This window comes from Pelodiscus sinensis, chromosome 9, assembly GCF_052426305.1.
Source record: "Pelodiscus sinensis isolate ZL-2025 chromosome 9, ASM5242630v1, whole genome shotgun sequence".
In the NCBI taxonomy this organism is placed as follows: Eukaryota; Metazoa; Chordata; order Testudines; family Trionychidae; genus Pelodiscus; species Pelodiscus sinensis.
Window position 1 is genome coordinate 32143573 of NC_143060.1, and position 25920 is coordinate 32169492.

General features: G+C 42.9%; 1 protein-coding gene across 2 annotated transcripts; it reads right to left on the reverse strand.

The window, feature by feature from the left end:
• Positions 1-15491: 15491 nt before the first annotated feature.
• Positions 15492-23147, reverse strand: C9H1orf52 (chromosome 9 C1orf52 homolog). Of its 2 annotated transcripts, none has more exons than XM_075936380.2 (3): positions 22509-23147; positions 18881-19088; positions 15492-16030 (listed from the first exon to the last, which is right to left on the reverse strand). In XM_075936380.2, exons 1-3 carry the CDS (start codon positions 22785-22787, stop codon positions 15951-15953), a joined length of 567 nt encoding a protein of 188 aa, XP_075792495.1. In that variant the 5' UTR covers positions 22788-23147; the 3' UTR covers positions 15492-15950. The 2 variants fall into 2 exon arrangements, with proteins under 2 accessions (XP_075792495.1, XP_089636615.1); XM_089780489.1 differs by lacking the exon at positions 22509-23147 and adding an exon at positions 21998-22464.
• Positions 23148-25920: the final 2773 nt, after the last annotated feature.

A 25920-nucleotide genomic window follows, 5' to 3' on the forward strand; every position in this document is an offset into this window, starting at 1 on the left:
GAGAATTTCTCCAGGCTAGGCTGCAGGGTTCTAAAATATGCAAAAAAGATTCCAGTTGAGAAAAATCCAGGAACTAGTGCCTACTGGGTCACACAGGGAAATTCCATTTGGTCACTTGCCAGTGTCGCTGGGTGGAGGGAAAGCTTGTTAATTAGTTATGTTCCCTTTATTGCCAGGCCATCAACAGGCAGATATAATGGAATCCTAGAAAATAAATGGAAATAACTTAGTAGGTCATCTTCTTATCCATCCTTCTCCAATTACAGCTCCCTGATTAAAATTAGAGTAAATTCAATGCTAGCAAGTTTCCCAGATGATGGTGCTCTTACCACTTCCCTTTAGGAGGTTATGCCACAGCAATAGATCACCCTGATAAGAAGAATTTCCTGAAATTTAACCTCTGTTTTCTTTTGCTTAATTTCATTTAACTATTCAGAGGGGTAGCTGTGAGAGTCTGTAATGGAAAAAACGTAAATAACGGCGAATAGTCTGACAGCACCTTAGAGACCAATATAAAAATGTAGATGGTATCATGAGCTTTTGTGGGCACAAGACATGAGCTTTCATTTCATCTGAAGAAATGGGTTGTACCCATGAAAGCTCACTGTACCAGCTACATTTTTTGTTGGTCTCCAAGGTGCTGCAGGACTATTCACTGTTTACATTTTTTCATCTAATTATGTCTAGTAATACTATCTGGCAAAACCTTAAGGATTTTCTCCACGTCCTCAATGTTTGTTTACATTTGTAGAAAGCCATCTTGCCCTTACCCTGAACTTTAGTATGTTTAGTAAAGCATGTGTGTGTTCATGGCTAAATTCTGTCCCAATTTACACTCCATGCAATTGCACTGGCTTCAAGTAGGCTACCCAGAGTATAAGGCACAGCAGAACATGTTATTTAGTTGTAGCCTGCCCTCTCCTGGCATTCAAGGGTGCTGGAACAATTTTTACTAGTGTGAGTGCTGTGGGAACCAAACTATAAATTCTGGAGAAGACAATGGAATTCACTTCAAGCCAGGGGGTGTGCAGCAGCCACGGCACTTATGCTGGAGTTTGTATTCCTTTTCTGGATCACAGTCTCTCATGGTGGCAACATGATGTAGAATAGAGATGCAGCCGTGTTAGTCTGGTCTAGTTGAAACAAAAGACAGAACTATGTAGCACTTTAAAGACTAACAAGATGGTTTATTAGGTGATGAGCCATCTTGTTAGTCTTTAAAGTGCTACATAGTTCTGTCTTTTGTTTCAACATGATGTACTGATACTGACATAGAGATTTGCCTAATTTGCCGGCAAATTCAGACATCAATCTCAACCATCCTGGCTCCATCCTAGACCACTTATATAGATCAATTAAAATAGATTCCAGAATGTAAGTGTTGACACGCATTAGTATCATCAACAGTAGTGTGAACAGTTGTGTCTGTTGAAGTGTGATGCCTTTTCTACTACAAAGGACATTGTATTTCAATAGCGTGAGGAGTCAGGGTATTAATACAACAAGAGAGTCACCAATACTGGATTATAGTCAATATACTAATACAACATTGGAGAAATAATTCACAAATGCCAATTTTTTTTTTAAAACAATTTATCATTGTCAAACAAGTCCAACCAAACATATGTTACCTCTTAACACTTTGCTTAGTTTCCATGTGACTAGCACCTGGTAAAATGCAACTGGTGGAAAGAGGGTTAGGCTGGAGCACTCGCTATGAGGTACAGCCATCAGCTACTGCTGACTGGTTTTGGGGTGACCACACATTCACAGTGTTACCATCACTTTCCTGCAGACAAGAAATCTCCTATACTGCTTTCATCCAAGAGTTAATGAAAACACAGTTCAGCATATTTAAATCTGTTGCAACTGGGCAGCTACTGCAAGTCGTCTTTTGCTAACAGTTTTGCAACTTATGTTTTATGAGGCATATCAGTCAAGGTGGAAGTGAGATATATGTAAAATATCTAAGAGGATAGAGGCTTACAGTGAGAACCAGGCCTGCCAGAGAGTAATTCTGTCAGCATAGTGCTTCTGAATTTCTTGTAAAATTACTTGCAGGAAATAAACAAAAGCATTTATTTAATTAAATTTATATTTACCTTAAAATACTTTTCAGTTTATTTTGTCTTCAAATATGTGTTTGTGTTGTTCATGTGGGGGTGACCATGGAATGCTCTATGAAAATTATTTGTGCTTAAAATATAAAGTAAAAGAGTGCTAAGGTTTCTAAACTCTCTCAAACGGTTCTCACAATAAGAATGCTCTTCAGATTAGAATTGTAATTGAAGTGTTAAATTTTTTGATCTTCAACAGTTATTTATTAATATTTAGTGGATGCAGACACTGGCTTATCCAATCCTTTTTCTAATTATTAGATTTCCAAGCCATCCTTCAACATAATCTTTAACATGCCCACAATTGAAGACTCAGTTGAATACAGTCAAATTGGAAAAGATACAGTGGTGTCAGCAAACATATAGTAATCTACTTTATAAAGCCGTGACTATATATAGATATATATATATATATCGCTGTACATATACACAATTAACTGTTTGTTTTAAAATATTTCCCCTCCCTTTAGATACCTTTCCTAAATTAAATGTTCCTCCAGCACACACAAACAGGACATCAACTTAAAAAAAAAAAAAAAAAAAACACCCACAAAACTTGATCTTTTAAACTGCCTACCATTATTTGTAATAACAAAGATGACTGTTTCCCTGCTATTTTTTGATGTGCTTACTTTGTGCATTTAATAGTATTGTATGGATAGACATTTTCACTGTGTAATTTGGCAGCTTCCCTTCTTGCTTATGTTGGAGATAAATATTTTTCAAAATTGGAAATTAGTCTAAAATCAAAACTGGTTGAGGGGAGGGGCTGGGGCAGAGGAGGCTGTAGTTTCTGAAGCTACTTTAACTCAGTTAAAAGAAAAGTGACTAGATTTCCAGCTGACAGCATATTTTATTATCAGGTTCTCATTTTCCTTGAGCAGATGCCAGAGTATTTTATCTGGTCCTTAATTAGCTTTTGAAGAACCTAAAAATAACCTGGCAAATAAACCAATGGGACAATAACCACCACATCCTCAAAAGGAAAAAAAAACAAAACAGGTTGAACTGCAAGTCTGCCAACTTTAAGTGTCTGTTTGGAGCTGTACATGTGCAAACTGTACATTCTGACCATACTCTGATTATGCTACATAGTTTATCAAGTATCACAGGCAAAACTATGTGATAAGAAGCTGTTACTACTATGCAGCCTTTTAAGACAAGCTTGTTGCCTATTTATGTGATGGATGGCACCTTGTTTAGGCACCTATTAGCAGGTCAAAGCCTGCAGGCCTTGAAAGGAGAAATCTTGCAGCCACACACTCTCAGCCATTAGGCAGCTGCAACCCAGTAAACCTGTTTGGTAGCTGCCTTCTAGCTATTACAGCTGAGGGATAAGACCCTGATGGAGAAACAAAACCTTTCTTCCACTATAAAGTTGAAGCTACAGAGAGTTAGATGAACTTCTGAAAATGTCAAAACAACTTATGCAAGTATGGAACATGTTGAGTGTTTGGCGTGAATCCTGGTAGCAGTTTGAAAGAAAAACATTTTTAAAATATTAAGAGATGATTCTTTCAACTAGAGAACATTGAAGTAGATACATTTTGATTTAGTTAGGTTAGTCCTGCATTGAGCAGAGCATTGGACTAAACCTCCTGAGGTCTCTTGCAACCCTAATCTTCTATTATTCTAATCCTGTTAATCGTCCTAATGCAATTACATTTTTTAGAATGATCTCAATTCATATTTATGACCATGCATATTTTAAAAAACCTTAGAAGAGCCTGCCCACTAAAACTCCATCCCATGACTTACACAGCACCCCCTAGAATAGACAGGTTATTCAACATGAATGTATTCCTACAATAGAGGTTATTTGTGTACTATAGTCAAAGCTTGGAGGCTTAATTAGGAGACCGCAGTAAGTACTTTTATCTTCTTGCTTTCCAAGTCCTACTTCACTTGGCACCATCTGACCTCGTTTCCTTTCATACTCTTCTCTCATCACCATTGCTCTGATGCTGGCCTTTGTATTTCCTTTGCCCCTTCTTACCTCTGTGCTTCTGCCATAGCTAAACTGCCCCATAAATGCCTGGCAGGAGAATCCTCCATCCGTGGTGGAGGGACCCCTCACTAGGTATGTAAAATCCTGGTTAACCAGTTAAATGTTAGGTCAACCTGCAGGGCTCCTGGCTCCCAGCCTCCACCGGAGCAGCCCCTCCCTGTGTGGTGCCCCTACCTGCTGTGGACAGATGCTGATCCATGGCAGGCTCCCTTCAGGGCTTTAGCAGTCTCCTGCCCAGGGCAGGAGGGGAGCTTCTCCAGTTCTCACCAGTTATAGGTTACCCAGAACCGGTAAGCATCTCTAGTTAACCGTTCTTATCTGCCACCCGCCCCCATTTAATTGGTTAAACATAGAATTTAATCAGTCAACCAATTAAATGGGATTTTACTTCCCTGATTGTTACTCCAGGAAATGCTGTCTATTTTGCTGTTTAGCAAAGCTGTCCAATCTATAGGCTGGTTTGTGGCAGCTTCCCCAAGCCCTGCTGCCTCAACTGTCTCAACTACACAGGCTATGTCTACACTGGAGGCTTCTTGTGCAAGAAATATGCAAATAAGGCTAAGAGTGGAATATCACTGAGCCTCATTTGCATACCTAATGAACTGCCATGAACTGCCATTTTTGCAGAAATGGCTCTTGCGCCAGAAGGAGCTGTTTACACTGCCCCTTCTTGCGCAAGAAAAACCCTCTTGCGCAATGTGGTTATTCCTGAAAATAATCAGCATAGCGGAATTGCGCAAGAGGGTTTTTTTTGTGCAAGAAGGGGCAGTGTAGACAGCTCCTTCTGGCGCAAGAGCCTCTTTTGCAAAAATGGTGGCTCATTAGGTATGCAAATGAGGCTTGGCGATATTCCACGCTTAGCCTCATTTGCATATTTCTTGCACAAGAAGCTGCCAGTGTAGACAAGGTCCCAGAGCAGCCCCAGGGATTACTTGTTGGGGAGGTGCCTGGTGCAGGCCTGCAGCAGGAGTCAGCCCCTCCCTCTCCTGCATTCACTGCCTCAGTGGGAGCTGAAGCAACCCAGCAGCCTCCTCTGCTTGGCTTTCCCATGGCAGTGGGAAGCAGAGAAGCCTGAGGCCAGGGTGAGAGAGGCTGGTGGGTTGCTCCAGCTCCCACTACCAAAATGAGTGGGTGTGGGGGATGACCCCTGCTACTGCTTCTCACCAGGCCCCCTCGTAGTCCCTGGCTCTCATTGTTCAGGGGAGGTGGCAGGGCTTGGAGGAAGGGGTGGAGTGGGGGCAGGTTCTGTTGGGGCGGATTACCCCTAGGCCTTGAGCTTGGGATACTGGGAGGTTGCTGCAGGCCCCACACCCCCTAGGGACGGCCCTAGGACAGTCCTGGCTGTGAGACCTTAAACATGGTCACTTTCAGTACTACGCTTCATAAATGATCTTACTCTAGAGATAAGCAATTATAGATCCAAGAGGCAATCTGCTGCTTTTAAGCTTTAGGATCTGTCACACTTAACTTCCATTCCTCCATTTTTGCTTTAAAATAGTCCATATGTTGCCAGTGAGTTGAGGCAGAGTGGAGCCACACTGCTGCTGGAACAAGAGAGTAACAACTTATCACTGGAGTAACAACTTAGCATTATAGAATTCTGCTTGGAACATGCCAGACATAGTGAACATTAGTTGATTGGACTCATCAGGAGGGAAGAGCATTGCAGCACTCTCACACTATCATGCCCAATTGCTTAGACTCCTCTGCAGCTGGAATTTGGAGTTTTCCACACATCTCTCCTTCAGGCATCCCACTGCAGAATGCATTTGAGCCTCACTCTGCTCATTTTAATATCGTGCTGGTCTCACCAGCAGTTACATGCTATGGAAGTGCTACAAAGACACACACAAAACAAATGCAGCATTTACACACAACTCCCATCTCATCTGATTCTCAGGACAAACACCCAGGAGTCCTTTTCCAATAATCACAGTATAAAAACAATGGGGAAGCATAGCCAATTGTTCAGATAAGTAAGCTTCCCCTTTGATAGGGCTTTCAGCCTATTCAGTTCTCTTACAAACATAGTCATGATGGTGCAAATCTATTTATCACAGACATTTCTAAGGGGTCTGCCACAGTGGTGCATTAATTCTATATCAGTTGTTGCTGATCAAAAATCTCTGATTTCATAATAAAATATTTAAAGGATATTCACAGATTTGACCTGAAACAGACTTTCTCCATGTCCATCAGCAACAAGGCCCGGTCATAAATTAATTTCCCCATTCTGTCCCAAATCATAAGTCCCTCCCAACCTGAAGCAGAAATCAATCTTTTGCAACAAACATCTTTTCCCAGAAAAAGGAAGATGTACAATTAAAAATATTTTGTCAGCCTGCCGAAACCAGATTTAAATAATACATCTGGGAGCTGTCCCCAGCAGGGTAAAAACTTGTAAAATTCTCCTTATTCCTTTTTCAAAGCCCCCCCCCAAAAAAAGCTCAAGGCCATTCCAGATTCAGGTATTAGAGAGCTAGCCCTGATCTTGCAAACTTAAGCATGAACTTAACTTGATGCACAAGAGGAGTTTCATGGATATTGATAGCACTCATGCATGTGCTAGCTTCATGTACAAGCATAAGTATTTGTAGGATCTAGTTTTAGGTCAGTAGGATAATCATGTGTTCCCAATTTGGGGGCAGTGAGAAAGAGAGCTGCACTAAAGCTATCATAGCTCTCAGTATTTTAAAAACTCTCCCTAGTTCTATTCCCTCCCCCAATGCCCTGCATCAAATATTACAGCCACCTAACCAGTAACTCAGTAGTATCTCCTAATGTTAGGAGAACACATTGGCAATTTGCAGAGAGCCTGAGGACAATATCTAATCTGTAGAAAATAAAACCATTTCCAGAAACCCTTCTCTTCATCATGAAAATTAAGCCTGCAGAGACTACAAGTCTCAGCCTACAATGCTCTTAGAGCAGCTAGTCCATCAGCTAGAACATCAAATGGGTGCCTGTAGTCTCTGGAATATGGTTGATTACTAAAGAGGTCAAAGCAGACATATTGCTGTGAGCCACATTTCACTCCAGACTATACTTCAGTCCCCCTTGCCCAAAGGGGCAATGATCATATGCCCTGTCTTAAGCCTGCTTCTTTCACAACAAACACACACTGCTGACTTTACTTGTTTTCAAAAATAATCTATGCTATATAATCAAGAAAAATAAGTAAGAAGCCTTCAGTTTGGCAGTATTTTAAAACTGATCCAATAGGCACCCAAACAAGCAATTAGCAATTGTTCTGGTTTATATAATTCAGGTACATGTGTGTATGGTCTTAAAGACAGTTGTAATAGGAAAGTCTTACAGAAATAAATAAAGAATGAGATTCCTGCTGTAGAACTTTCTGATTTTGTTGAAAATAAAACTAGTTTCATTATAAGCTTATTAGCCTCATTAATCAGTTGTTGGATCCTTCTAAATATACATTAGTCATACAGATTATATAAACTCCTACTGGAGGGAATTAAAAACAAACTGAAATAAAAAAAAGTTACAATAGCTTTAAAGAGCTCATCAGTTACACAAAAGCTATAGCACAGAATATTTAACATAATCAGAAGTTATGGGCCACAATCCAGAGGTTTCCTAGGACAGTCATGTATCTTTTCCAAGACACTCTGTTGAAAGGTGGATTGGATTGGATTAACAGAAAACGAGTGTCAATATTTCAGCCATTTAGCTAGCATACTTAATTTAGACAGACTGGAGTGTAGTCTCTTTGGAAAAAAGCTAGCAAGTCTAGTACTTTAGAGCTACCGTCCTTGTAACTTACTAGAGCCATAGTCACCAACAGGTCAATCGCGATTGACTGGTTGATCATGAGGCCTCGACCAGTCGATCGCGAGGCGTCCTGTCCGCCCCACCCCGATTTCTCTCCCACCCCTGAGAAGCCCCACTACTTACCTCAAGTGAAAATGGAGGTAGCATCGGCTTCCCGGGGATGGACAGAAGTCCCGCAGCTTAGTTCCACTTCTGGCGATTCCGGAAGTGCGCTAGCTGCTCTGCTGGGTGTACTGTGGGAGGAAGCATCGGCTCCCTGCACCACACAGGAGGGGTGAGTCAGCCCCGGGGGAGGCACGCACGGGGGGGGGGGGGGGTCGGCCCCGGGGCAGGAACGCGCGGGGCTTTCCTACGCCGGGGGGGGGGGGGGGTTGGCACCGGGGCAAGTGCGCTCTGGTTTCTCTCAGGTGGGAAGTAATCCTGGGAGGAGGCAGATGAAGGGGACTCTCTGCCTCCATTGGCACCTCACTTCCCAGCCCCGACTCCCCAGCTACAGAACACTGTCTCCACTCCCCTGTCCCCAGCAACAGAACGCTGTCCCCATTCCCGTCCCCACTCCCCGAACTCTATCCCCACTGGCACTCTGTCCCCTGTTGCAGAGCCCTGTCCCCACAAAACTTATAATTATAAATGCTTGATTTTAGATTTAAATACATGAATAAAAAACAGACCATTTGTTTCATAACTATAAACACGTGATTTTAATTTTATATATTGCATAATTTAAAAATAAACTGTTTATCAGAGTGTGTAAGTAAGGGCTGAGGACAGCAAGTGATGGACAGGAAGAGAATAGAGAGGGCAGGGCTTCAAGGAAGGGATGGGGCGGTAGATCTTCACCTGTTCTGAGATGTAAAAAGTGATCTTGGGTGTAAAAAGGTTGGAGACCACTGTACTAGAGCATGAATCTATTCAGACACGTTACCCTTTTCCATTTCTTCATCATCCCAATGTTGTAGTGATATGGGTTCAATATCTTGCCTCACTTTACATTTTCTGAAAATGTAAATTTTGAAAGATGAATAGAGTATTTCTTTCTTGCTTGCTTAATCTGAGTTATTTACAACACTTATTGTTCTCAGCACATAGAGACTGGGAGTGCCAGATGTATCTTAATAATAATACCGTAAATAATAATGATAATAATTAAAAAAAAGCTTAATCTTACTACTCCATCACCACATTTTAACACAAGTGATATAAAACAGAAGAGATGACTTTCCCAGAATGGCCACTGAAATTATAGTTTTAACTATCACAGTTTATCAATCCAACAGTTATTTGTATATTTATCCTGACAGTTTTAGTACAGCAGCCAGTTATTCCAGTCTTATAATTATTAATTATTCTCCCAGAGCAGAAACTTGAAGAAAGGCACAGGGTGTTAATATTTAAAGAGGAGTAATTTCTACTTAGTTGTAATGTAAAGTATATACTTTTTGCCAAGAGAGCCTAAAACCCTCACCCTATACTCCTTTCCATTTGTAAAGTCTGGTTTGTGGAGAAATTCCTCCCCTTCCCATTCAAACCAATAGCACCATGAAAAACAGTGCTACAATAAGTGTAAAACGTGGTCACGGATCAAGGCTGCTTCTCATTTATGCATGGAGACTTTAGTCTGATCCATGCAGACCTCAGAATTATCCTACAGAACTCACATAGTGAGTCTGCCACAACTTTAGAGTCTATAGCTTAAGGAGCTAATGGAAGACATAACTTAAGGCGAGAGAATGGGAAATATTTATTTAAAAAACAACAACAACAACAGACTTTTTAAGAAAACATCCCACTGATTATGTGTATGTGGGTGGAGAATCACTGTTAAAACAATAGCTTGAGGCTTCTTACAATCAAGTGCTTTGAAATCGACCCATGAAAAGTAATGAGTCATATTATTAACAAGTAAGCATTCCTTTTAAGATCAGTAACACAGAAGATATAAGGTGATGCTGCCTGGAACTAAGTTTTTCTACTACATGGCAGTAAGCCAAAATGCTTAGACCTCTAGTTAAAGCTAGGGTGAAACACAGATGCCAATTTAACACTTCTAGTGAGTAAGAATACAAAATAGAAATTGTCTATGGAAAACACCCAGGACATTCATCACTGAAGCTAGTCTTAGGTGTGACAGGACACAGGGGCTACATTAATAGACAAATCCTTATATCAGCTTCTTCCCAATCCTTGTTAGGATTATATTCATGGGATTCTTACCTACATCACAGCTTTTTCTACCAAAATCCCATTGCAGAATCTTTTGAGGACTAAAATATTTATTTATGCTCACTTGAACATTTCCTTTTTTTCAAGCAAGCCAGGTCCTCAGATCCAATCCTCCCTTGTTATTTTATGAGGAAAGTTATAGGTATCAAAGTATCTAAAATAATTAAAAAGAAAACTGGTTCATGTGTGCCATGGCTATTTAACAGCTGGAGCTTATTTCTGAGAGAGTGGCTGATGGATGTGGTTCTACTGTCAGTGTTGCAAGGAGGCTAAAGCACCAGTATAAGATTAGGGGATCTGACAGTGCATTACAATATTAATACCTAGCTCTTATATAGTACTTTTTGTCTATGGATCTCAACAGTTTTTACAAAGAAGGTCAGTATCCTTAAGCTTCATTATCCTACATCACAGATAGATCAACTGAAGTAGAAAGAGAAGTGACTTGCCCGAGATCACTCAGCAGACCAGTGATAAAAGTATGAGCACTTGGTTGGGATTTGAAATCTGGGTTGCATTCCTGCTGTCACTGATTCCTATGTAAGCTTGGGCGAGTCACCAGAATGTGCCTCAGTTTTCCCACATGTAAAATAGGGATTGACCTTCATTGTAAAGCACTTTCAAATCTATTGATGAAATGTGCTATACCAGACCTATGAATTATTATTACAATCAAAAGATGGACAGTGATACTGTTACTCACAACATTCTGTTACATACACACTCTCAGAGCATGAACCTTTAATCAGTTTCTAGAGCTCTGGAGTAACCCTCTCTTACCCATTCCTGGGGATCAGGCATAACCTTACATTCTAGGGCACCCACCCTTACCTGTTCCTAGGCTTCAGGTGTAATCCTGTTAATGTAAATACCCATCCCTACCCAATTCCTAGATCTTAGGGTAAACTTTCTGCAGGTTAATGGGAAGTTTTATCAAGAAAGAGCTTTATATAGTAATATCCTATTTAATCTCTATTTATTAACATTAACCAAAACAGAATGCACACACTACACATTCAATGCTCACTATTCCTGATGAGAACAGCTTTGTGAACAGGAGCAGCAAACAATGAGTTTTGAGAGGGAGTTTGGCAGGGGAGTGGGAAGGGGCCAGGGTACACTTGCCATTCTTTATAGTTTAATTTGAAGGTTTTAATCAAAACTTCCTGATTTAACTGGAAACCCTATCAATAACCTAGGTAGCTATAGGAGAGAATGCAGGTAGAAGTCCAGCAGCAGAGTGGGGGCTATCCTGTTTATTGCACTCAGTGTAGTATGTATGATTACCTGGCCTATGGGCAGGTGGCGTATGTGTGCATTTGGTGCAAGGAGCTCCTGGTGCTCAGAGACCATATATGGGCTTTGTAGGCCAGGGTGGCTGAACTGGAGGAGCTGAGGGAGGCAGAGAGGTACATAGATGAGGCTTTCCGGGACACTGTAGAATTGTCCCATCTCCAGTTAGACAGCCCTTGCGCTATTAAGGAGGATGAAAAGCTCAAGGAAAGGAGAGTAGTCAACGGGAGCAGAGGGAAACCTTCCGATAGTTGGGACCCTCCTTCCAGATGTTGGGGTATCCTCTCGCACTGAGGTTACCTCTCTGGGGGAGGGAACTCCAGTCAGTAGGAAAAGGCAGTTGTTAGTAATGGGAGATTCGATCATTAGAAATGTAAATAGCTGGGTTTGCAATGACCGGGAGAACCGTATGGTGACTTGCCTGCCTGGTGTGAAGGTTGCGGATCTCTCAAGGCATCTAGACAGACTTATGTGTAGTGCTGGGGAGGAGCCAGTGGTTGTGGTACATGTAGGTACCAATTACATGGGGAAGGGTAGCAGAGACGTCCTGGAGGCCAAATTTAGGCTGCTAGGAAAGAAACTGAAATCCAGGACCTCTATGGTGGCATTCTCAGAAATGCTTCCAGTTCCACACGCAGGGACAGGTAGGCAGGCAGAGCTTCAGAATCTCAATGCATGGCTGAGACGATGGTGTAGGGAGGAGGGATTTAGCTTTATAAGGAACTGGGGAAACTTTTGAGATAGGGGGAGCCTATAAGGGAAGGATGGGCTCCACCTAAACCATAGTTGATCCAGACTGCTAACACTTAACATTAAAAATGTCACAGAGCAGTTTTTTACTAAGAGATAGGGGAAAGCCGATTGCTGCGGAGGAGCATGTGGATCAGACAGAGACATCTCTTAGAGGAGAGTCTATTGATAGAGATTCTCTAGGTTTTAGTCAGAAGAGGATAGAAGAGGATAAAGTATGGGCCAGATCAAATGAAAAACATTCACATAAAAAAGAATCTGCCACATCAGAAAAGGGCGGACAAATAAACAGTGACAAGTTTTTAAAGTGCTTGTATACAAATGCTAGAAGTCTAAAAAATAAGATGGGTGAACTAGAGTGCCTCGTGTTAAAGGAGGATACTGATATAATAGGCATTACAGAAACCTGGTGGAGTGAGGACAATCAATGGGACACAATCATTCCAGGGTACAAAATATATCGGAAGGACAGAACAGGTCATGCGGGTGGGGGAGTGGCACTATATGTGAAAGAAAATTTAGAATCAAATGAAGTAAAAATCTTAAATGAATCAACAAGTTCCATAGAATCGCTATGGATAGTAATTCTCTGCTCTAATAAAAATATAACAGTAGGGATCTATTATCGACCACCTCACCAGGCCAGTAATCGTGACTATGAAATGCTAAGGGAGATTAGAGAGGCTAACAAAATTAAGAACTCAATAATAGTGGGGGATTACAACTATCCCCATAATGACTGGGTACGTCACCTCAGGACGAGATGCAGACATATAATTTCTTGATACCTTAAATTACTGCTTCTTAGAGCAGATGGTACAGGAACCCACAAGGGGAAAGGCATTACTTAATTAGCCCTGAGTGGCATGCAGGATTTGGTCCAAGAGGTAACTATAACAGGGCCGCTTGGAAATAGTGACCATAATATATTAACATTTAACATTCCTGTGGTGGGAAGAACACCTCAGCAGCCCAACACTGTGGCATTTAATTTCAAAAAGGGGAACTATGCAAAAATGCTGATCTCTTACCGAAGTTGCTATATAGTGTAATGAAGAAAATAACATGAAGACAAAAGCCTCGTTATGCCAGTGCTGCAGACATGCATCTACTGCCAGGGTTCCTCACTTTACACGACAGCTATGGAATTGGTTAAGCTATTTCAGGCAGTAGAGGTCATTACAAGATCCAAATATTAGCCAATCCCTTAGACTTCACCTGTAAGATTTGAGCAGATTGAATCTTTCCAGTATTAAGAATGAGCTTACTTTGGGTACCGTGGGATATTATCTTCATTAACTGGGATCTGGTAACTAAGGCCAAATTTTCTAACATGGAGATTTTGATCAGCTAGCAAAGGGGGAGAGAGGCATAGCTCAGTGGTTTGAGCATTGGCTTGCTAAACCCAGGGTTATGAGTTCAATCCTTTGCCAAGGCCATTTGGGGCAAAAATGTGTCAGGGATAGTACTTGGTCCTGCTGTAAAGGCAGGGGACTGGACTCAATGACCTTTCAAGGTCCTTTTCAGCTCTAGGAGATAGGCAATCTCCATTTAATTATTTAAACAAGGAGAGGGTGGCCTGAACCTTGTTAACTGAATCACAGTGAACAGAATGGTAAGCCCAAGAAACTGACCCATTTGATTTTTATGGCTAAAGGAAATCCCAGTATCACTCCTCCAATCCAGTTATCTATATACAGTAGACTTCTGATAATCCAGGACCTAGGTGGTGCCAGATTATTGGATATGCCCGAGTACCAGGAGGTACTATAAGGCAGCATACACCCAATCCCCCTCCTGCCCACCTTATGCTCCGGTCCTGGAGCCACCAGTACAGCCACACATCTCCCTCCAGGTGCTGGGGCATGTGCACTGAGTAGCTGGTTTTTCAGGGAACTGGCCAGGACGCCGTGCATAACCCCCTTCCCCCCCACACTGTCACCCAATTCCCCTTCGTCCCCAACCTTATGTCTGGGTCCCAGAGCAGCTGCCTGTGCTCAGCAGCCAGTTGCTGGCACATGCAGGCTGGACGCTATGTGTGCTGGGGCCGGGGAGCAGCACAGCCGACCTGAGCAGTTCCGGGTTCCAGTGGGTGCCGGACAACTGGAGTTTTACTGTACTTATAACCAAAGCTGAAGTTCCTCACCTAGGTTTAAGGACTCTCCGTAATAATGCAGTCCTGAGGCATAACACCCTCACTCCAGTGAGCCTATGGTAAGAGGCCATAATAGGTAGCCTGATCATTTAGACACCAACTTCACATTTAACACATTAACTTTTGTTCCACCTTTATAAATGGTGCTCAAAAGGCTAAAAAATGTAATGTTTAACAAGCCCGTGTAATCTCATGAACAAACAGTACCCAGAGTCAGACTAGATCGGTAGTTACATAAGTAATCTACAGCTACATGTGTTTACAAAAGTATTGTGTCAGTTACATTTATGGCAGTCTTTGTTATGGTGTAAAGAGTATCATGCTGCAGCAGATGCCCTCTTTATAAATTAAACATGAAGGTGAAGTTCTGCCTTGAGGGATTATTAAAACTTACCCTTTTGGTGGCAATTTCACTCCTGATGTCTAGTCAAAGTTAGATATTTGCATTCTAATTTCAAATGGCTGCAGCATTACAGAGTTTTTACACTGTCAGAGTGAGTAGCTATACTCCATAAAATGGTCCTGGTAAAATGTTAAAATGGTAAATCATGGCCTCACTCCTAGAGTATGACCTGAATAATTTCTGATTGCATGATTAGGTCCTAGGTACCATTTCTTCTCAGATATGCATAAAGCCTCTGATCCTGTAAGGGAGCAGGGCATATTGCTTAACTAGATTCTACAAAGAGAGCAAGAAAAAGGGCCAGTTTGCTTGCTGCAGAACTCCCATTTCAAGTTGAGTATACATTTCACTTGAGCTTCTTGTTGCTGTTTTGCACTGAAGTGGATGCATTTGGCAATAATTATTGAGTGGTGAAGTTGAGTCATGACAACTTTTGTATTTAATATGAATGTCAGTTTTGTTCTCTACTTTGAGAAAACACAAATTGACTTAATTATTCAATATTGACAATGTTCCTCTCATCATTTAACCCCATGAGCCAGTGCTGCAGGCAATAACATGATGGTATAGATTTCACAACAATTTACTTGAAAAGTGGAATTTGCTGAAGGCAAATGCTGTAAAAGGAGTAGTAACTCTCAATTTATATCACATCAAATCTGAACAGTCTATCAAGCCTCAACACATTGCTGAAATGCAAACAGTATAGAATTTGTCCATAATTACACTCTGTTAAACAACTAAGCTATATACATTTTCACATGTAGTTTATTTCAGGTAACCTATGTATTTACACTCTTTACATACATTTCAAAACAAGATTCATAAAACATGTACATTACTTAAAACAACATTTTAAAAATACTTTCCTTTATAAAAGGTTTTGACAGGTCAGCTGAGAAAAGCTCACATCACAAGTTTGTGGATAAAGACAATGCCACAAAGCTCCGTAACCTGTATTAACACAAATATTCATTGCAATACTTTAAAAGATTGTTTTAAATAAACTGATCACACGGATTTAACTTCTGTTCAATGGATACAAGCTTTATCACTATGCTGATCCATGAACTCCTCTGCTTTCCAAATGGCAAATACAGAAATAAAAAAGTCTCTACATACATGATATAAGTTAGGGGGAAGTATGAAATGTTTCCCATTTCAGCAGAGGGGAAGTGTCCATAATGGGCCAAATGCAGTACATCCTACTTATTGCTTCTTCCTCTTAGTTTCTTCTTCAGTGTCTAGTTTGCGTTTCTTAGCAGAAGCCGGTTCATCTTTTTCATCATCTTTAAATAAAAGATGGTATCAATTAATGCAAATACAATATGTGAATTCAAGCTGGAATGAAAGATGTTATAGATGTTTTGTCACATACCTTACCCTCCCGCCAAACCAATTTATTCTTCCACTTCAGAAGAACCAGACTCACTAGGACTTGGAACGGACCACAGTCATAGTGGGAATGATTTATTAATTTTATTATGGCAGTGATGAGGGGCCAATCAAAACCACAGCTTGTTGTGCTAGGCACTTTATAAACAGCAGAAGACGGTCCCAGCCGCAAACATCTAACAATGCAAATAGACATGACAAACAAAGGATAGGAAGAAAGAGATTATAAACAAGAAGAGAGTGACAGTCTGCAAATTTCATGTTTGTTGTAAAATTTCTGTTTATTCTTTGGGTGGGATTTTATTAAGAGGAGACACAGGAAGGAGGACAGGATAGTGTTGAAGAGGAAAGGAAGGAGGTGAACATACAGGGCAGGTGAAGAGAAGAGTAGGAAGAAAGGCGAACAGGAGCAAACAGACAATCAGCACATGGGAGAAAGTGCTCCCCTTGTCAATCAAGTTCTCAATGAACAAGCTTAAGTACCTCACGGATATCTGACACAATACTGGATGTTCCAAAGAAACATTTTCTACTTTTAGCTGCAATCTTTACACTATGACTTGAGTTACTCTCACACACAAGCACATTTATTATGTAGTTGACAAAAAGAATATTCAATCTTTTCAATCAATCAATTCAATATTGATTCCAACCTATGGTATCAAGTTGTTTAGGCACGCATATTGTAGATGCTCTGCTAAAAAATAAATCTTTCATTTACACAGCTCTTTTTATCCTAAAGTACTCTGTGAACATCATAATTACAAACAGCTTGGCCTACCACTGAAACACAGCTATCTCTGGAAACACAACAGTAGTTCAGTTTTTAATGTAAAACCTGTCTGAAATTAAGATTTTAATAAACTAGAGACTAAACATGAAAGATATTGTGCAGACCCCACCATTGCTTCTTTAACAGAGGCAGGAGCTGAAATCATTCTGCTGATGCTATGAGGAGCGGAGCAGAGTATCTCAGTGCCAGCCTCAATCCATGCCAGGAAAGACAAGATGCACACTGAGATACTATGGATCTAACCTTACCACTGAACCTCGGACAATATAATTTTATGAAGAGAGGAAGAAAATAAGACAGCCAGATAGTATTGTTCTGACTTAGGGAGGTACAAGAGGAGGAGGAAGAAAAGTAGGCTACCAGTAGTCTTGTCTCAAAGATCTCTACAGCAGAGCTTGCTGACATGTACCACCTGACTTGTATTTTGTATTAAGATCTTTCCTTCAAGCATATGTAACAGTACTCAGCAAATTCACTTTTTATTCAGATGTTAAGTTTAGTACATTTATGATGGGGGAATGCAAGGTCACATTAGGTCATGACTCTCTGGAGAGGAAAGAGAAACACTTTATGTAGGAACTATTCTTACTATTGGTTCATTAAAGCAGATAGCACATTTTTAATGACCTAATAATTGTAGGGCTGGCCTTGAATTATCAGGCTACCAATGGTTACAAATTTGGATTTATGAAATTTGGTCACTTTAACTTTACATGGAATCCTATTAGCATCTTGACTCTAAGATCAGATATGTATTGCATTATTATTATTTCATCTCTTTTTCCAAGTTAAAAGTTCAATATAACAGAAACAAGTGTTTGGTTACAAAGAAGATTCAAACAGGATTTTGGAACAGCAGAATCTGAGCAAGAGACTATTTAATGACATCAACTGCAAGATAATTAATGTAACTGAGCTCCCTCAGACCGCATCCTGCAACAACCTTAAATTTAGCTTTATAACACATGGTTGCTTGGAAAATAGTTTGTCCCTTTCTGGTGAGTTTCTTAATACATGCTTAGAAAATGAATTTAAATCATTCTGATTTCCACCCTAATGAGAGGACTTTTTTGTAAATAGGATTTTACACGTAATCCTTCTTGAGCCGCTGTATAGTACCAAGTTACCATATATTAGATATTGTCCATCATGGAAGAGGAGGAGGAAGGAAAACCAGGAAGACCAAACTAAAAGCAGATCACAAAATATACCCCAAAAAGAACCATCCTTTTTTATTTTTCACATCCTTTTAGAGTTGCCAGGCATCGAGTTTACAGCCGGAATGCTTGGTCAAAAAAGGAACCCTAGTGGCTCTGGTCACTACTGCTGGTCAGGCCACTAGAAAAGTCTGGTTGGCCACAGCAGCTAGCATGTCCCTTCTGCTTCCAGGCATGGGGGAGGGGGCTCTGTGTTCTGCCCCTGCTTGTCACAGGTGCCACTTCAAGCATTGATTCTGCAGCTCCCATTGAGCAGGAACCACAGCCAATGGGAGCTGCAAGAGTAGTGCCTGTGAACGGGGCAGCGCACAGGTCCCCTGGCCATCCCTTCCCTTAGGAGCTGGAGGGCCATATCACTGCTTCTAGGAGCTGCCAGAGATAAGCATCGCCTGGAGCCTGCACCCCAACCCCCGTGCCACACTTCCAACCCCCTCATTTCTACCCCCACCTTAGAGCCCATACCACTAGCCCAAAGCTGGTTCTCCCTCCCCCATCTCAAATACCTCAACCCTGGTCCCACTCCAGATTCCACACCCTCAGCCAGAGCCCTCATCCCCCCCCCAACCCCGATTGGTGAAAAAATGAGTCAGTGAGCAAGAGTAGGGGAAAGCAAGCAGAAGAGGGATTAGAGATGGAGTAAGCCTGGGGCAGGGACTTAAGGCAAGGGTGTTCAGTGTTTTGCAATCAGAAAGCTGGCAACCCCAGGCCCTTCACTAGATTAGATAGTTACCCACCTGATTCTGAAGGCTCTTGCTCCTCTTCTGGTAAAAAGTTAATTTTGTTTGTTTGCTGTGGAGCATCATCACCATTGTCCTCATATATATTAGACCATTTTATTGCCATATCAAGTTCGGGAGGTGGTGGAGGCTTCTTTTCCTTAATACTGTAAGTCTCAGGTGGTGGTACTGCATTAGTCTTCCACACTTTGAATTCCTTAGGAGGCTGTTGAAGAAAACACCACCATTTACAACAACGCAGTGCAATAAAGCAGTGAGAGCATCAAACAAAAGGAGATCTGATCTTTGGAGTACCAAAAACAGTTACCTGAGGGACCCTGGTCAGATCAAATGAGGAAGAACCTTTCCCCTAAAAAGAAGGGCTCATAATGCCTGTAAATAAACACAACTATGACATAGTTGGTATTACAGAGACTTGAGGAAACACATTACCAAGATACAGAAAGGTACAACTTCCTCAGGAAGGACAGGCAAGGGGAAAAAAAAAGAGTGTAGTCTCTTACACTAAAAATGTACACACTTGGACAGATGTTGAGATGGATACAGGACACAGACTTGTTGAGAGTATCAGGGTAAAAATAAAAATAGTTAAAAAAAAACCCCAAAGGTGATGCCATGGTTGGGGGTCTACGTCAGACCACCTAACTAGGAAGAAGAAGTGGATGAGGCTATTTTTTTTTCTTTTCTTTTCATAAACACAGCTAACAAAATCATCCAAAGCACAGGACTTTGTGGTGGTGGGGAACATCAACTTTCCAGACATCTGTTGGAAAAATAGCACAGCAGGGCACAGATTATCCAACAAATTCTTGGACTGTATTGTAGACACGGAGAAAGCTACTGGGAAAGCTACCGGAGTGAGGTGGGGGGGGGGGGGGAAGTGTTAGGGTGCACATCAGCTCCTGGGGAGCTGGCTGTGGGTCCATGTAACCGCTGAAAATTTCAGCAATTTTAACATCCCTAGTGCTGATTAAGCCTCAACTGTAGTAATGTGTTCAGTTCTGGGCCCAACATTTCAGAAAGATGTGAACAAATTTAAGGAGGACCAGAAAAGACCAACAAAAAATATTAAAGGTCTAGAAAACATGAGCTATGAGGAAAGATTGAAAGAATTGGGTTTGTTTAGTCTGGAAAAGAGAAGACCAAGGGGGAACGTGGTAACAGTTTTCAAATATCTAAAAGGTTGTTATTATAAACAGGGCTTGACAAGTGAGCCCTGCTCGCCAGCCGCACGGTTTGACACGCTGCACATGCGTTGATTGTGCTGCGGCGCCGTGCCAAGCTAAAATCTACTCACCATGGGCGAGTAGATTGTCCTAATTGTTGAGCCCTGGTTATAAATAAGAGGAAGGAAAATTGTTCTTCTTAACCTCTGATAAGACAAGAAGCAATGAGTTTAAATTGTAGGAAGGGAGATTTAGGTTGGACATTAGGAAAAACGTCCTACATGTCAGGGTGATTAAACACTGGAATAAATTTTGTAGGGAGGGTGTGGAATTTCCATCACTGGAGATTTATATGAGCAGGTTAGAAAATCATCACCTGTCAGGGATGGTCAAAATCAAGGGTGAGCAATAATTTTTGCTGGGGGTACACTCCAAAGAATTGAAAAGAGCTGCAGTAGGTAGTTCCTGGAACCAGCGTGAACTGGGCCTGAGCAGTTCTAACTTGTGCTGACTTCAGGACCTACTGCGGTTCTGCATTTTAAAAGCAGTAAGAGTTATTGGACTTTTACAACATTTAAAATGCAGAGCTACAGCATGGGTGGCTCCTGGAGTTGGCCCAAGCCCTTAGTCCTAGCTCACGCTAGCTCTGGAAGTGCTGCAGCTCTGCCTCCCCTCCTTTTAAGCCAGCTCTCCCCAACACTGGCTCCTGCTCCCCCCTACTCCCTGCTGCCTCTGATACAGAGGCAGAAAGGTGGGGGGAAGCAAGTTGTCGAGTAGTGACTCAACTACCCAATAAGCCAAGATTAATGGTTAGTCAACTACTCAAGTATCTCTATCCACATTATTAATGGAGGAGGTGTGGGGTCTGGAATGGAGGATGGGTGGTAGAAAGGAGCATATGGTAAGGGATGAGGGTAAGGAGGGGGTGTGGAATCTGGGAGGCAGTTGTGACCTGGGATGGGATGCAAGAGGGTGTACAGAGGATTGCTGGGAGAGTCTGGGGTGCCAGACGCAGGCTCTGGCCAGGAGGTGCTTATTTGGGTGGTTCCTGGCCAACACCCCAGCAAGTTCTTCAGCTGAGGTCTCTGTCTTCCATACCCCTACACCAGCTGTAGGAATCACGTGCAGTTCTGAACACTGTCAGCCCGGAGAGATACGGACACCTCATGCAGCGTGCAAACAGGCAGCTGCTATTGGCTGGAAACGGCCAGTGGGAGCTGTAAGATTGTGCTGGGGACAAAGGCAGCATGTAAAGTCGCTCTCTGTCTCCCCGCATGCTCTCAATGTTCAAAGAACTACTCTGAGCAGCATGCAGGAGCAAGACAGCTAGGGAGTATGGCTAAACCTCCCATGGAGCGGATCCAGGGGCTCAGTGGGCCAGAGATGACCTACAGGCTGTATTTTGCCCATCCCTCATTAAGGATATTAAATTTAGGATTAATCAACTAATTGAATAGTCGTTGCAATTGTCATTGACTATTCAATTAGTTGATAAGGGCATCTCCCCCTTTGAAATGTAGCAAAAGCCTACTGGCTCCCTGCTTTGCTTTTGAAACGTACAAGAATAGTCCCCTGCTGGCCCCGTGCTCCATGCCCCAGGGGGCTCTTGTACATTTCCAAAACAGGGAGCATGGGACCAGCAGGGGACTGCTTGAGTCCCCCACTCACCGTCTGCTCCTGGGTGCTTCTGCTTTTGAAATGTAGCAAGAGCCCCACTCTTGCTACATTTCAAAGATGGAAATGCCACCAATTCCACACCGCACCTGTACTCCCATCCCATGGAGACGGCTTTTAAGACTGCGCCCCCCCAGCACCAGCTCCTGCTCCCCCACCCTTGCTGCCTCTCTCTGATAAGAGGTAGAAAGGGAGAAGAGGAAGCGACTAGTCGAGTTGACTATCCGATAAGCATTTGCTTATCGGATAGTCGACTAGTCGTTTACATCCCTACCCTTGGTCCTGCTGTGAGTGCAGGGGACTGGACTTGATGACCTCTCCAGGTTCCTTCCAATCTTCGGATTCTAAAGCAACCAAGAGGAAAAGCCATAAAACTAAAAGCCGGTGCTGCCAGTGCAAAGGAAATAGCGGCGATGCAACGAGCTCTGTGGGGAGAAACCTGACCCAGAGCAGCACTTTTGTTTTATTTTCTCCCCTTCCCGCCACACAGCGCTCACTCCTACTGCTCCCCACTGCAGGCCAGTGGTTCCTCCCAGCGCACCTGTCGGGAAGAGGGGCTGGCGAGCTCGGCAGGGCGCTGCCTTGCTCAGTGTCTCAGGCTAGCGGGCCGGAGCCTGACAACTCGGGATGCCGCCCAGCCCTTGGCTCCCCGGGGCGGGAGAGGCTCTGCCGCTGGCCGCGCTTCGGGGCTCACCGCGGTGCAGCTCCCCGCCGGGCTCTGCCCGAGAGACTCTCGCCGCTGGCGGAGGCCGCGCGCCTCACCCCGGACCCTCCCCGGGCCTCACCTCCTCGGGCGCCCGCACGACGCGGCGCTCCCAGTCGATCTGCTTGTTGAGCGGGTTGTAGAGAAAGGCCGGCGGCCGCGACACCTCCCGGAACAGCTCGTCGGGCCCGGGCAGCCGCGGCTTCCGGCCCGGGCTGCCCCCGGCCGCCTCCCCAGCGCCCCCGGCCGCCTCCCGCTCCGCGGCGCGCGGCTCGTCGCTCTCGGAGTCCGAGCTGGAGCTGCTGCTGTCGCTGCCGTAGGCCGCGAAGTAGCCGAGAGGATCCTTCCCTTCCGCCGCCATGGCGGGGCTGGCACCGGGGACACCGGCCGCGGAAACCCGGCCCGGAGCCGAAGGTTCCGTGAGCGAGAGGGGCCGGTGCAGACGGAGCCAGGGTCCCCCACGAGGCCGCCGCGGAAAGCAGCAGGGAACGCGCCTTTCCCCGCTTGCCCGGCTCCTCCTCCCCCGCCCCGAGCATATAGGTGCCCCTGCCCGCGGGGGTGGGGGCGGCCCCTCAGGACCGGCTCTGCCCCTGCCCAGAAGCCCGGCTCCTCTCAGCGGCAACTCGGAAAGGCGTCGGCAGGCACTGAAGAGCTGGGCAACCCCTGCCGCGAGTCCACACGGGGAAAGGCCTGGGACTGGTTCCGCTTGGGATATGAAAGCGAGGGATAGAAGAGGCCCTTAGTGTCCCTCGTGCTGTAGGACAGTCACTTGCCTGGGAAGTGTAGAAAACACGCCCACGGGCGTAGGTTGCTGCAAAATAGCCCATACTTGTGCACAAAGCGCCCTTTTTCTATGGATTCCCATCAACTTACTTTTAGTGATTAGCCTTAAGGAAATCTCAGACCAAGGTGGAGTTGGAATGGTCCTACATTGAACGGTCCTCTCGTTTGCCTAAGTGATATCTTGTTTAAGTTCACTAGTAGGCTACATTGTTCAACAAAAGCAAACTTTTTGGCGTTTACATTTCACAATGATTTAATCCTACCTAGGAATACAAATGGAGGTTAATGCTGAGGAAAATATTTTCTTTAAAAATATACTCAGACCTTATCTAGAGAAGAATAAAATGAATGTTATATAGTAGTCTAATATCACTGGAAAGTCTAGTATACACAGACCTTTAAAACATGCTAAATCTGTCAACTATATAGAAACTTAAGCTTTAACCCAACCACTTAGCCTATATTGAAATATACAATGCTTCCTTTACATCAGGCATGTCAAACTGGAAGCATACTGAGGGCCGCACAAACGAAAACTGATAGCTTTCAGGGCTACCTAGGGTTCTCAGAAGGTTTGATCAAAAAAGAAAATTAGTTGTCCATCAAAAAAAAAAAAGAAAAAAAAAGAAAAAATGTTTAGAAGACACCAATACCAGACACCTGGCAACCCAGTCGCAGTTATTTATTATTATATTTTAAGTATATTTTATACATTACAATAATTTCATGTGTAAAATTATTTGCTTATAATTTTTTAAATTAATTTTACATAATTTTTAATTTAAATATAAATTTAAGGTATTTTTAAATGTTGTGAATGGTACATAACTTGTTTTGTTGAAATAAAAACAAATATAGACCATGTTAATCAAATAGAACAGGCTTCTGTGAAAATTTCAGATACTTTATAAGTATGAGATTTTGCATAAAGATATTATTCATGCAATTGCAAAAAATTGACATTTATGGATATAAAATTAATATATATATATTGTGATTTTGTGAGTAAATAAATACAAACCAAAATATTAACAAAAAAAAAACCCCTTCCTCTCCCCCAGAGCCAGGCACTCCCATACTCTCATTCTAACCCAATCCCCCCTTCATTCCCCTGGAGCCAGGCCCTCCCCCCCAACCTAATGCCTCCGTCCTCCCCGAGCCAGGCACTCCCAGCACCCCCCAACCTAATGCCCCCCCCAAAACCTAATCCTTGGGTCCCAGATGTTGCTGCTGGAGGCACTGGGGCAGTGTAAGCACAGCAGCTAGCCCAGAGCACCCAGCTGGCCATGAGCATGTGTGCAGAGCCCCTCAGCCAGCTGTGGGCACCTGCTGGAGATCCCAGCACAGAGTGCCCAGTTGGCCATGAGTGCATACACAGAGCAGCCTGGCCAGCCATGAGCAGTTGCAGTGGTGCAGAGCAGCCCCTCGGCCATGTGCTCCAAGCGGCCAGCACTTAATTCTTTTATAAAAATGTTCTGGTGGGCTGCAAAAAATTTCTATCGGGCCACATGCAGCCCTCCAAACACCAGTTTGACATGCCTGCTCTACATTAAACTTCTCAAAAATGTTCCAGTAACTTAAAAAAAAAAAAAATCACACAGATAAGACCAGTGCCTCCTTTTTAAAATTTGGACTAGGTAGTAATCTAAATGCACCCCATCACTTTATATGAGGGAGGTAAAACACCTACATTATATAACCAGCTGACTCCGCTGTAGAGGCATTAAACTGTGTCTACCCTAGTATTGAGGGGTGTGTCAAACTTGTTATTTTAAAAGTAATTACCTGACATTTTCCTTAGCTTAGACCCACAAACTTGGGTCAAAAACTGTTCAGCTTACTACCTTTTCCAGTCATACTCCCTCAATCTTTGTAATGATGAATATCCTTCCTCAGGTGAGTATAACTCTACAATACAGCTACCTTTCCCCACCTCTAATATCATTAACTCAGACATTTCCTCCCCCCCCCCCCCCGCATCCTCCTTCTGTTCTGAAATGTGATTTGTCCTTTTCATATGTGTTCACTTTTTTTTTTAATTGTATCCTTTGGTATATATGGTTGTGACTATTTTCTTCCACTATTTGATCTGAGGAAGTGGGTCTGGCCCACGAAAGCTCATCATCTAATAAACCATCTTGTTAGTCTTTAAAGTGCTACATAGTCCTGTATTTTGCTTCAGCTACACCAGACTAACATGGCTACATTTCTATTAGAAAATTGGTGTTTAAACAGGAGCTGACTGAACACAGAAATTTCTATGTATCATTCAGAAAAACTGACCATCACCACAAAGCCTGAATTAATTCTTAGCACCCACTCCCTTCCTCTTCAAACAGGGTAGATAGTTCTATCATTCTGCCACTGGGCAGATTATTGGTGTTCATTTATTTTTTTGAAGATTGTGCCATTGAAGGTTAGAAGTTTCTCCAACCTTGGAAGAATTCCATGGAATGCTCAAGCCTCAATTGAGGATGGGCACTCAAAAGAATCAGAAGTTGAAGTGGAAAAGGTAGGGGAGTACTCTTTCAGGAGCACACCTATTCCTCAATGAAACAAAATACAGGACTATGTAGCACTTTAAAGACTAACAAGATGGTTTATTAGATGATGATAATAAACCATCTTGTTAGTCTTTAAAGTGCTACATAGTCCTGTATTTTGTTTCAGCTACACCAGACTAACACGGCTACATTTCTATCACTATTCCT

Bases quoted from the DNA above. Each gene is read 5' to 3' on its own strand.
- C9H1orf52 (XM_075936380.2), bottom strand. From the start codon at position 22,787: ATGGCGGCGGAAGGGAAGGATCCTCTCGGCTACTTCGCGGCCTACGGC. The intron at 19,089-22,508 runs GTGAGGCCCGGG...TTTCTTCAACAG, and splicing joins TCGTGCGGGCGCCCGAGGAG to CCTCCTAAGGAATTCAAAGT. The intron at 16,031-18,880 runs GTGGGTAACTAT...TTTTATTTAAAG, and splicing joins GCAAGAGCCTTCAGAATCAG to ATGATGAAAAAGATGAACCG.